The sequence below is a fragment of the Chrysemys picta genome, chromosome 13, assembly GCF_011386835.1.
Source record: "Chrysemys picta bellii isolate R12L10 chromosome 13, ASM1138683v2, whole genome shotgun sequence".
NCBI lineage: Eukaryota > Metazoa > Chordata > Testudines > Emydidae > Chrysemys > Chrysemys picta.
In genome coordinates, this window is record NC_088803.1 from 40,522,762 (window position 1) to 40,535,393 (window position 12,632).

The 12,632-nt window shown below is 43.5% G+C and overlaps 1 protein-coding gene across 3 annotated transcripts in view; it reads right to left on the minus strand.

Moving 5' to 3' along the window:
* Window positions 1–12,632, minus strand: part of ATP9A (ATPase phospholipid transporting 9A (putative)) — a 91,407-nt gene that overhangs the window by 44,191 nt on the left and 34,584 nt on the right. For all 3 annotated transcript variants that reach the window (XM_005284173.4, XM_042858346.2, XM_065566009.1), the window contains exons 8-13: window positions 12,418–12,498; window positions 10,740–10,815; window positions 5,763–5,839; window positions 3,512–3,672; window positions 2,800–2,942; window positions 682–794 (exon numbers count right to left, since the gene is read on the minus strand). In XM_005284173.4, coding sequence (XP_005284230.1) covers window positions 682–794; window positions 2,800–2,942; window positions 3,512–3,672; window positions 5,763–5,839; window positions 10,740–10,815; window positions 12,418–12,498 — 651 coding nt within the window. The remainder of the gene's footprint in view (window positions 1–681; window positions 795–2,799; window positions 2,943–3,511; window positions 3,673–5,762; window positions 5,840–10,739; window positions 10,816–12,417; window positions 12,499–12,632) is intronic.

A 12,632-nucleotide genomic window follows, 5' to 3' on the forward strand; every position in this document is an offset into this window, starting at 1 on the left:
ACCAACCATCAATACAGCCATCTCATCCCACCAGCCCCCTCCCTCCTCACTTCAGCCCCACTGCAGGCCCCAGACCATAGTTTAGCCCTTCCAGCCTCACCTATGCTCCTCTTAAGGTTCTTCCCCTTCACCAGGCTGCGTTGGGTGGGGTGGGGGGAGCTGCAGAGGGGTCCCCTCTCCCACTTCTCAGGTTGGCAGGGGAACCCTGGCAGCGGGGCTGACAGCGGGGATCCCTGGCCACCAGGGGCTGACAGCAATTTTTAAGTAAAATTAAGCCTCACTTGTGATCTCTGGATAGAACTCTCTGGAAATCAGGCTTATTTTTTTTCAGGCATGGCTGGTAATTATACATATATACACCTCTATCTCGATATAACACGAATTCTGATATAACGCGGTAAAGCAGTGATCGGGGGGGGGGGGGGGGGGGGCTGCGCACTCCGGTGGATCAAAGCAAGTTCGATACAACGCTGTTTCACCTATAACGTGGTAAGATTTTTTGGTTCCCGAGGACAGCATTATATCGAGGTAGAGGTGTACATATTAATCATGCAGCTGCCTATATGTTTTACTGAAAATTTGAGCTATGTAGTCAGAATCCCTTTATGAACAGCCCAATGACCTGTCAAACTGTTCACTGCTTTGAGAACAAAGAGTTAAATTAATCAGACTTTACTTTACCTGCGTATATATACTAAATATATGGCTCTGCACTTCATCCATGGAGTCCAGTCCATAGGCTACTGTCCCAAGGTGAAGCCTTTTAAAAACCATCTCATTCTGTGTGAGAGTTCCTGTAACAGAAGCAGCATTATAGGCCACGTCCAAGCCCTGGCAGACACTTATTTTCCATTCAAGCCCTGTTCTCTGCTCTTCCCAACAAAGAGAGAAAGGATGAGATGGGAGCGCAGATGTTTACCTAGTTACTATAATGAGCTACTAGTGCAGCTTCAAGTGAGTGAAAAACAATTTTAGTAACTTGTGGGTAGATTCTTGCAGGGAGTGGTAGAGTACTTGGCTAGGAGCTCCATTAAAATGAGACTACTCACCAAGTAACTTACTGCTTAATGAGATAAGGGTATTGGTGTGAAATCCTGACCCCACTGAAGTCAATTTCAGTTTACCCATTGACTTAAATGGGTCTCGGATGTCATCCCAGAACCTGGCCCTTGACTATTAACTTAGCTCTTTTGTTGTCCTAGACCAGAGTCGTGAAGGTCCTGTGACATTAAAAGCTGGAATGATGGCAGGTGACTGGTTTCTGTTCCTAAAGAAGGGTTGTCTGTGGAGCTGGGTAAAATGTATTTGGCAAATTTATTGCTCGCCACACAATGCATTTTCCAGGCACCAAAACTCTTCACCAAAATAAATAAATAAATACAGGCCACAAAACCTGGAAAGGTCGATTTAAAGTTTCATCTTGAAAAGGTCAATTTGATTTCACAAATCAAAACATTGCGTTTCAAGCCAAAAAAAAGTTTTTTGTTTTTTCATTCTGGGGAGAAAAACTGGAAAAAGAAAACTAACAGAGTTTTATTTTGTATATTTCTGTTCAACCTCCGAACTGAAAACAAGTGTATTTAAAAAAAAAGAAAAAGAAGCAAGTTATTCCATTCCCTCTCGCTCACAGAACAGGGGCTGAAGACTGACAGAAGTGAGTGATGGTGAGGAACACACACAATAAACCATAAGGGGTGAAAAATCATCCCTGTCTCTTGCCCACTTATGTGCACACCCCCTCATTAAGAAAGGGCTCTATTATATGAGAGAACAACATGGAGATTCAAAACACGGTTTATAATCAAGGTACTGAACCACATTTTCTAAAAGAAAATCCCTGTTAGAAAAGAAGATACGTTATATCAGTGGTCACCAACCGGTCGATTGAGATCAGCTGGTCGATCCTGGAGACTCTCCCAGTCGATTGCGATCTCTGGCTGCGCAGCCACTAAGGCGGCTCCCTGCCTGCCCCAGCCCCACGTTGCTCCCAGAAGTGGCCAGCATGCCCCTGCGGCCTGGGGCGGGAGTCTCCGCACGATGCCCCTCTCTGCAGGCACCGCCCCCGCAGCTCCCATTGTCCAGGAATGGGGAGCTGTGGTCAATAGGAGCTGCGGGAGCAGTGCCTGTGGAGAGGGGCAGTGCCTGTGGTGCCACATGCCCACCTCCCCCCCCCAGGGGCTTCAGGAGCGCATTGGCCCCTTCTGGGAACAGCGTTGGCCTTAGCCCTGCTGCACCGCTGACGGGGAGCTGCCCAAGGTAAGTGCCCCCCGGTGGGAGCCTGCACCCCAACCCCCAACCCTGAGCCTCCTCCTGGAGCCAGCACTCCGTAAACCCCTGCCCCCTCCCAGAGCCCCCTCCCAGAGCCAACATCCCGTACCCGCTCCTGCACCCCAACACTCTGCCCCAGCCCAGAGTTCCCTCCCACACTCCAAACCCCTCAGCCCCAGCCCAGAACCCACACCCCCATCCCGAACCCCAACCCCCTGCCCAGCCCAGTGAAAATGAGTGAGAGTGTGGGAGAGCGAGCGAGCAATGGAGAGAGGCGGGGATGGAGTGGGTGGGGCTTTTCAGAAGGGGCGGGGCATCAGGGAAGGGGTGGGGTAGATCCTGGGTTGCACTTACATTCAAAAAGTGATCTTGTCATAAAAAGGTTGGAGACCACCGCATTATATTTTCCTACCCCATCAAAGGAGAATGTATATTAACTTATTTGACCATTCAAAGAAAATATGTTACCCAAAAACATTCTTCACGCTTTTGCCTATACCAAAACTCCTGATAACTCATTTACCTGCATACCTGTTTTGTCTGTAAGTAAATAGGATATCCTTCCGAGCTGCTCTGGAATAGTGCTGGATCGAACCACTGTCCCAGGAATTTTGGAATCCCTACGGATCATCCAGCTGTAGACTATTTTCCCCATATCCAGGTTCACACGTAAGCTATGTTGGGGAAAAAAGAACAAAAGGGCTAAAAAAAAAAAATCATCTGAGAATATCCCCAAAGAAATGGGACAATAAATTTGCTATAAAACTTTTGGACAATATCCTGAGCTACCACAGGAAAGTGCTGTAATAAAAGGATGGTACTTCCATATTAGAATTGAGCAGCACAAAAGGTGTTGAGGGAGAACCACGTATTAGCTCCTGTGACAGCAATGAGAAATTCAAAGTTGTTAAGGAAAGAAGATATACCGTGAATGGAAGCTGGACACACCATCTAAGTAGGGATAAAATGATCAACAACCAAAAAACCAGAGGTTTAAAAAAAAAAAAATGGTGGTGGCTTGCTTTCTTCCTCTCACCCCCTTCATTTTTGCTCACCTCTCTTCAGGGAAACAAGGAAGCCTGTAGAGCAAGAGAGGCTGTCCCTGCAATAGGCATTTCTAATCCCTCATTTCTGGAGAACTCACAAGAAAGTCCAATATTGTAAAATTCTAGATGTGTATGTTAAAGTGTGGCAGAGTAGAAGGCTATACATTTTGCTGGGAAGTGTTAATTGATTGGCTTACCTAATAGGAATGATGTTTGAAAACAGGAGGAGGAATCGTATGATCTGAAGATACCAGCGGCCTGCGAAATGCTGGAGGGCCACCATGACAAGCGAGACCACCACAAGGGCTCCGAACAAGATTTTGGTGAGGCAGTTCACTTCCAAGTCAAATAGGCCAATCTAAGCAAATAAAATAAAATATTTTCTACAGTGTAAATCGAGAGATTAATCCATGTAGTGTTCTCATATTTGGCATGAGCTGCCATCATGCCTTGAAGTGTGCATGCACCCAAAGAGGTAATGGGATTCATGCATACATTTCCAGTGCAGAAATGAATGCAATAAATGAAACAGAGCTCTCGAGATTATGGGGGTGAGGACCCGCAGAAAACTAAAAACAGCAACAGCAAGATTAAGCATTAGTTTCAAATCAACTGACAGTTCCAAGATGTTGTTCATCACCAGACACATTTTCTTCTCTTCATTTAAATCTTTGTACTGTTTTGCATTTCAAAGCAACACTTTCCCCAACTCAACCTTCATGCTTCCAAGCCTTTGGAGGTACAATATCACAAGCACTGGAGTGCTACACACCTGCTGCTGCCACTTTCTAATGCAGGGGTAGGCAACCTATGGCACACGTGCCAAAGGCCGCACGCAAGCTGATTTTCAGTGGCATTCACACTGTCCGGGTCCTGGCCACCGGTCCGGGGAGCTCTGCATTTTAATTTAATTTTAAATGAAGCGTCTTAAACATTTTAAAAACCTTATTTATTTTACATACAACAATAGTTTAGTTCTATATTATAGACTTATGGAAAGAGACCGTCTAAAAACATTAAAATGTATTACTGGCATGCGAAACCTTAAATTAGAGTGAATAAATGAAGACTTAGCACACCACTTCTGAAAGGTTGCCAACCCCTGTTCGAATGTAAACTGCCTTTTCAAAAAAGGGTATTTAGAAGTGATCAACTCTGTTAGCACTTTGGTGAAGAGATTTGAGACGCCTCATATTGTCAGCAACTGGTCACTAACATCCACAGAACTAAACTTAGCTAAGGGACACGATACAACATTGTGCGTGGACAATTTCAATTGTATCTTTATAGTTAAAGCTACTGTGGATGCAGTCACACTGGTCTAAATGTATTTATACCGGTAGAGCTTAAGGCTGCACAATAAGCCAAGCCAGTATAACTGAGTGAGCCCCAGGGTTGTACCAATATAATCATTGATAAACAAAGAGTCATTCCCCTAACATACATCGCTATTCTGATACAAAAAACACTCGTAGACCAGGCTGAGAAAGTAAGGCAGGAAGAGACCACCTATGAGGAGTATCCTAAATTGCACACTGGAAGTCAATCACAATTCAGCTGATGCTGCCCAGTTTACATCGTGGTTAGATGTTTTCTGTGTAAGGGTATGTCTTCACTACCCGCCGTAGATCCCCGAACGCGCTCACCGTCGACTCCGGAACTCCACCAGAGCAAGCGGCGGTAGCGCAGTTGACGGGGGAGCCGCGGCCGTCGATCCCGCGCCATGTGGATCCCAGGTATTTCGATCCAAGATACTTCAACTTCAGCTACGCTATTCGCGTAGCTGAAGTTGCATATCTTGGATCGATATTCCCCCCCCAGTGTAGACCAGCCCTAAGAGACAGAAACTCAACATAATCTCCATGATGAACCTTTACATGGCTGCCCCCATTGATGTTTCATTTTTCTCTGAAACAGCAGGTGTACGCATAGGCATAGTTTGCAGGGGCAGCTCCAGTCAGGCCAACGGGGCCGAGCGTGGTGGGGAGGGGCAATTGCCCCCATGCCCAAGGCTTGCAGTTTGAGGGGGAGCAATGACCCCTCTGCCCCCACCCCCTCACAAACTACACCCATGGGTGTATGTATCTGCAAGAGATAGAATACTGGGCTAGATCAGAGAGTCTCAGTCTCTTTAATGCTGTGATTGTATGCTAACTCTCTCTCTCTCAACTAGTTATCGTCAGATGCACTCCATAAATAATCTTGGTTCACATGGTGCTTTAGAAGAAATAAGGAGTCCATGGGTGCTGCAAAGGAGGTGCCACAGGAACTGGGGTAATGATTTTACAGTATTTCTCATGTCTGAGGAGGACTGATTACTAAGAAGCAAGAAAATCAGTTTACTCAAACATCAGGAGAGGGAATGAATTCACAACCCACAGGTTGAGATCCATTGTACTATGGTGGCCCAATGGTCTCCTATTGTACACCAACGACGAAACGCCGTACCTTACTTCGTGGATTTGAAGTGTTCATGACACTGCGCAGTTCCCTCCCCGTGTAAAGAACAACTCCCACAACTGTGCCTAAATGAAATAAAAAACATGATGTATATTATTCTGGTATGAACAGGTTAAAATAACGGTGCTTTTTTTTTTTTAAATGGTTAGGATGATGCTTGTTCTTAAAAGGTTTATTTTATCCGCAGACTCAATGTGCAGGCACATTTTTAGTAGATTAATTTTTAGAAAGCATGGAGAGCACCCACAAAAAAAAAAAAAATCAACTGATTCAAGTACCTGAGATATAAATTGGAGGGGTGGAGAAAACTGATTCTGAATATAAAAATGCCAATCCCTGAAGCTGGACACGGCACTCCTAATTATCATCATCTGTGCAATTCACTTTTAGGTAACGCAACATAAATTAATCTACTACAGTGCCTAAAAGGATAAGATGCCCCATCCCTATTTTCCTCCCTTAAATTCTTGGTGTGAATTCCCACCCTGTTGCAATCAAAGGAATTGAAAAGCAGGGGTTTCAGTTCACCGCCACCACATAGTTGTACTGTTGCTTAGGTTGCTGGCTCTGGAGGCCACAAACTGTTTATGCCTTTCTGTTGTCCTCAAAAAGCATAAAACAGCCACTTCATTCTAGTGGCCATCCCTGCTAGCTAATGGAAATATAATACAACATTTAAACAGCAATGTGGTTATCTAGTTGTAGAATGTCAGTGTTGCAAGTACATTTTGCAACATGTCAACATTGCTCATTCCTGCCCCAGCACTAACCTCCTGTGGGTGATGGAATACTTAGTAGGACAGACACCCCAAGGACTCATATCCAGTTAGTGCTTCCATAATTTTGGGAGACTGTTGATCAAGTGCATCCAATTACATTTTAATTCTGGCCCTGGAAGCCCTCGAGCATCTTTAGCTGGTGCACTTCACAAGTCTGAAGTCACTGTAGCCCTGATGGCAATTTCAGTGAAACAGGACTGTGCAATCCAATGTGTTCGACACACGACCATGAGCCCTGGTGGCTTCCTCTTCCTGTCTCATAAAGGTTGCGGAATTATGCCTCTCTCACAGGCCAAGTAATAAGGTAACAGATTTAATGATAAGTTTATGCACCTATTGACATATATTCACCTTGATAATCTTCTCACACGTTCATATACCTGCACATACAAGTTGTGCAGGGCACATAAACAGCTGCTAGGGCCTATATTTTTAAAGATATTTTGTACAGGTTAGATGCATAGATGACATTCATGCAAATCCATGACTCCAATGTGGCTGTCTCCCTCAATGTGCTGCTTGTCCAAGACTTACTTTGTGGTGCTAAGGCAGAGGTCTCCAAACTGTGCGGCACAGAAAAACATTTGGGGGGACGCAGCTGGGGCCCGGGCCACCCCCCCTGGGTGGGGGGGAGGGAGCGTCACCCAACTCCGCTCCTGATCTTGGCTCTGGCTGCTGAGCTGGGACCCCAGCTGCCAGCCCTTGCTGCCGGCCTCGCACCCAGGACCCCAGCTGCCGGCCTCGATCCCTAGCCCCGCCCGGAGCTATAGCTCCAGCCTCAGCCCCCTTACCTCTGTCAGTGTCTGCCCCTCCCAGAGCTCTGGCCCCCCTCCCAGTGCCAGCTCCGGGGGGAGTGCAAGGTAAAAAGTTTGGGGAGCATTGTGCTAAGGGCTGTGTGGAAGGTAACAGACTAAGGATGACAGAACAACACCATGTTCCATATAGGGCATGCAATAAGACATTCACCACACACAACTTTGCAACTTCAATAACAGGAGCATCCTAATAAAGAAGGCTAAGCTGATCTGCAATTGTTAGCCCACTATTCTTTCGATGGCCTTCAGACTACACGGTCATGGATGAATTACCCACGTCATGAATCAGTATATTTGCAGTGATAAATATTCCTGATTAACTCTACAGCTAAGTTTGATCTTTCTTCTGTGCAACTGTGGAAAAGATGCCAGGTACATTTCCTTTCTACTACCCCAGCTCATCTTTTAAGAATTAGCTTTCCATTTGCACACAGACAGATCCAGAATGCGTGTGAATCAGAGGGTTTTTTTTTCCTTCTTCGTAAAATAACTGACATCTGGAAGACAATTAAGGGTAGCAGCAGAGTCAGGAAGACTAATAACTTTCTTAAATTAAGAGCTCAATAAATTGAATTCATTGGGTTTGATTTAAAAAAAACAACCCATTTGAAAAGTCTTTACTAGATTTGGATCGGCAGAAAAACCAAGTTTTATCAAACCCTTGGAAAATTAAATTTGTAGTCAGTGCTGTCGTTTGTAAGTTCTTTTATCAGAATTGTATTTCTGAGAAAAAAAACTGCATGAAGTTGCTATAAATAGAGCAGTGAAGTTTCATCCAAACAGGAGAATCCACTTCTAGACATAGGACTTGATCCTGCTCCATTCAAGTCAATGCAAAAATTCCAGTAATACTGTATTATGGCAGCATTCTAGAGGCCCCATAGTGCTAGGCATTGTGCAGACACATGTTAAGAAACAATCACTGGCCTGAACAGTTTACAATATTAACAGAGGCACAGGGTGGGAGAAAGGCTGTTACAGTCATTGGGACCAGTCAGAGCTAGGCATAATCACATGAACTAAATAAATGTATTACGTAACTTTAAAACTATTTTGTGAATGTTAAACTAGACATATGCCTGCCTATTCCCAGGAAGAGACAGAATCATACTAATTCCTACTATGCAGGAACAGATGGAGCTGCTGGGAGGTGGCAAATATATTTTAATGCTGAAATAAGTAATACACTGAACCATTTCAAAAGGGCTAACAGTGAGTGTATGCCCTACCTCTTAGAAACCAGATTATTCTAGTTGCTCTAAACCCACTGCAGTTTTAATACCTTGCTTTAATTCCTCCCATGCCCATTACTAACCAAGGTTTCAGAGGGCTGCAAACATATTATTTTGAAATAACTTAAGATGTAAAACTAATTCAAACTAAAAATATCCTGGGAAGCATTCTTTAAAAATAAGTCTCTGGAACCAGATGGCAGAAGGTGGCAAGCACACTAATTCAAATCAGCAGATGGCAGGCTACTCCAAATCTGACAGCCAGCAGCAAGTGGAGTCAGACTCACTCCTACTGCAGCAGCAGACGGACATGCTGCAAAGCTCTGCTTTAATTCAGAAGTGTGTGCTGCACCCAGTGCCGTGTGTATTATTTATTCTACTAACGAGACAAGGAAACTTTGTTCAGTGTAGAGTCACAAAAGTTAAAATGGGGGAAAGCCTATTAGGGGATGGAAAAGGCCTATTAATTTTTCTGAGCAGAACAAAGTTTGAAGGGCAATTTTCACTGGGTACTTGCTCCTAATTGTTGTATGGATATTTGAAATAGACCACATTGTATAAACTATTTAAAAAGCGATTACACTATTTTAAAATGCCATTCTTCTGGGTTGATCCCACAAACATGTATGTACACGTAACTTTGCTCACAGGCATAAGTGACAGACTGGGCTCTTGTCTTTGTAGCTTTTTGTACAGCAGGTAGAACAATGGAGCTCCAATCCAGATAGGGGCTTCTGGGAGCTATTGTAAATAATAAGCTCATCAGGTAGATCTGCATGCAGTGTCTCCCACCGTAGTACAAGTGCCTAAACATGACAGCCCATGTGCATATGAGCACATCTGATGCACAGAATGGGAAGAGGATAATATTCTCTCGACACACTGAGGGGGAAATCTGGCCCCACTGAAGTCAAAAGGACTTCTGCCATTGATTTCCATGGGGACATAACTTCACTCCGAGTCTGGTCATGTCATACCAATATTAACAGCTCAGGAAAGACCTCAGAAGACTACATGAATTGGTTAAGAGTTACAGTTTAAATTATCTAGCACACAAGATAAGTAAGCTAGAAATAGAAAAACATATCTGAAGAGGCAAGAGTTACTAGAACAATGGCTTTCCTGCCTCTTTGTCTTCTTATTTGGTTTAGGAGATGGACTGAATTGAAAACTTGCTCTGAACGGCCTATTTGGTATTTGAAGCTGCCTGTACTAGTACTTGTGTGTTTGCATTCGGGGGGGAGGTTAGCTGCCAATCAGTTGACAATTACTGAACTATAAATAAGATTTACTCTACTATATTTGGACAGCTATATTTAATTACCTTTTGACATATCACTGTGACAACATTTATTATATTTTAGCATATTTTAAAGAGAAGGAGCAGGAGAACTGGATGGAAACATTGCAGAAATGAAACACACTTACCTTTCTCTGTTTAAAAAACTGGGGGGTGTCAACTGTTCCATTACAAAGAGGAACTTTCTGAAGCTCATATTCCTTCCCATCAGTCACTCTGTGAAGAGTCTCAATACATGGCTAAACACCATACACTGAAACCTCTAAAAACTCAAAAATGTCAATCCTCAAACTGCACTGCAGAATTTCACTCTTCTTCTGACACTCTCTTGTAACCTAAAGGCACCTTAGCTAGTGAAAGAATGAGCCTTTTCTCCTGATAAGCATTTAGAAGAGAACATTGATTCCTCTCATTCCTTGCAACTTTAGTGTGTGTATGTAACAACCCAAAATTTATCACAGAATGCTTTTTATTTATAGAACCACAACCTAGTGGAAGCATTTACCTGGAGATCTTTTATGTTAGCTTCTATTACTAGACTCTATTTGACACCATTTCTGTTACAGATTAGAATGTCAATGTAGCAATTAAGTGCTATTCTGGTAGCAGACACTCAAGAAGCGCCCAAAGGCCCCTGGAATTCCAGTTCCTTCTCATCTATAAATGTCCAAGAGGTAATTAGATGTCAGCTCAGCTCCCCGGAGATGTTAGGACAAGTGGTAAACTTCATTCCAACCGCTAAATTCTCCAACTGACAGAGATGATTATTCCAAATTACAAAAGGATTTTAAAAAATTGCTAACATACTCCTCAAAAAATTACACGTGCTTCCATCTTACCTGATGCAATCACTGTGCTGGCCCAGAGGGTGTTTTCTATGCTTAGGCTTTCATTCACTGGAGGGTCACTGTCTTCCTAAAACGGATACACAAACAGCATTCAAACAGCTTACTGGGTGCGTTCGTGACAGAGAGAGAGGCAAAGGAGGGAAAACTTCCTAAGCTTATGAAAATCCTAAAATCTTAACCTTGCCATCAGATCCTCCTGGTTGGGCTAGAAACACAGGCATTTCACACTGGGATGAAAGGGTAGGGGCAGGGGAAGTCTACTATTGTACCTTTTCCTGCACAGGCAGCCCCTCCCCACGTTAGAAGAAGGGCGGCTTGTTTCGTATGACCATTTGAAAGTGATTTGAAATCTTCAACTGGACTATGATGATAGGCAGATTCACGGACCATGACATTGGGTATGTTTTTCACCAACACGATCCACTCACTAATGCAAATAACTGACCTTTTTCGGTCTTTTATTGCAAGGTATCAGTGAAATTTCTCCTTTCGCAGTTTAAGCCTCTCAGAAATGCCTGGAAAGCTAAATAAATAATCTGAACCATGCCAGTAAACGACACAGAGCGATCAGTATGCTAGATTCAGTGTCCTTTTTTCAGGGATCAGGATATTAACTCTAGCATGCTTTATCTTTGCATTACAGTGTGTTGCGTGAATTAAGACCTTTTTAGGGCTCACATAAAATTGCTTCTCTATTTGGATAGTCCAAGGGGATCTACAAACCTCCCAAGCTCTGTAGCTGCCCAAGCTGCTCCCTATTCCATGAAAATACTACCTCCTGTAAAGCCAATCAAGGGATCTCCTCAGCAGCTATGGGATGACGAGATCACAGTCTATCACTTTAAAATAAACAAATGTTGGCAAGCAATTCAGAAAATGACCTAAAAAGTCTCAGGTCTTGTACCAAGCTGCCTATGCTCCTTCAAGCAGGAAGGGAAGAGGATCTTAAAAGTAAGGAACCCACATATAACATGCATTCATCAAAATCCCCTTTCTCCAGGGAGCAGGGGAAGAAGCCTTTGGGCCCAAACACTCATTGCATCTCTTCTGATTTCCCCCACCTCCCATAGTAATAGACAGTTTAATTTTTTTTAATGTTACATTCTCAGAGACCTTGGGCCAGAACAGAGTATTGAAGGTGCACATCTATTAGGTCACACTAACTCCCACCGACTGTCTGTCCCTGAGAAGGGAGAACCAACCAACCCAGAATAGGAGTTGATGGCCATTGGCTTATTTACCTAAAGTCTTCTGTCCCCATACAGCTCCGAATGGCAGAGATTTTTTCACTCTTTGACCACTTGTGCGGTGGGCCAGCCTCCCCAGGTGAGCTTATTTTACAGCACCATGTTGAACCCAAATGGCCACAACTAATTCCATCTGGATAAGACCCTTAATGCTAAGTGGCCTGTTATCTTTTGTTTCTAAGGCAAACTCTTCATGAACTATAAAGCTTTAGATTTTATTTAAAACATGGGTGCATATTATTTAGAAGAGGGAAGGATCCCTATTAACCTATTTGACTTTAGTATTTTTGTATAGGGCCGAGCAACATTTCAGCATTTCTCCTGAAGCAATTTGAAAGTCACTTCCAAGATCCAAAATGTTTTCAAAAGGTCTGTGTGGCAAACACTTATATACAAGGCTTAAAACATATCAGTAGACTTACTCTGGTAAAGGTTCCCACAAAATTATGTATGTCAATATTGGGCTCTTCTGCATACACATAGGATCGGATTTGAAGAAGGTCCTAAAGAATAGACATGTTATGGCAGCAGTTAAAACATGATTACCCCACAATATACAAAGCCTTTAAGCCTCCAATTATTTTATGAATAACATTTCTTTAAGCAAATCAAAAAAGACACTCAGTGTACTCATACG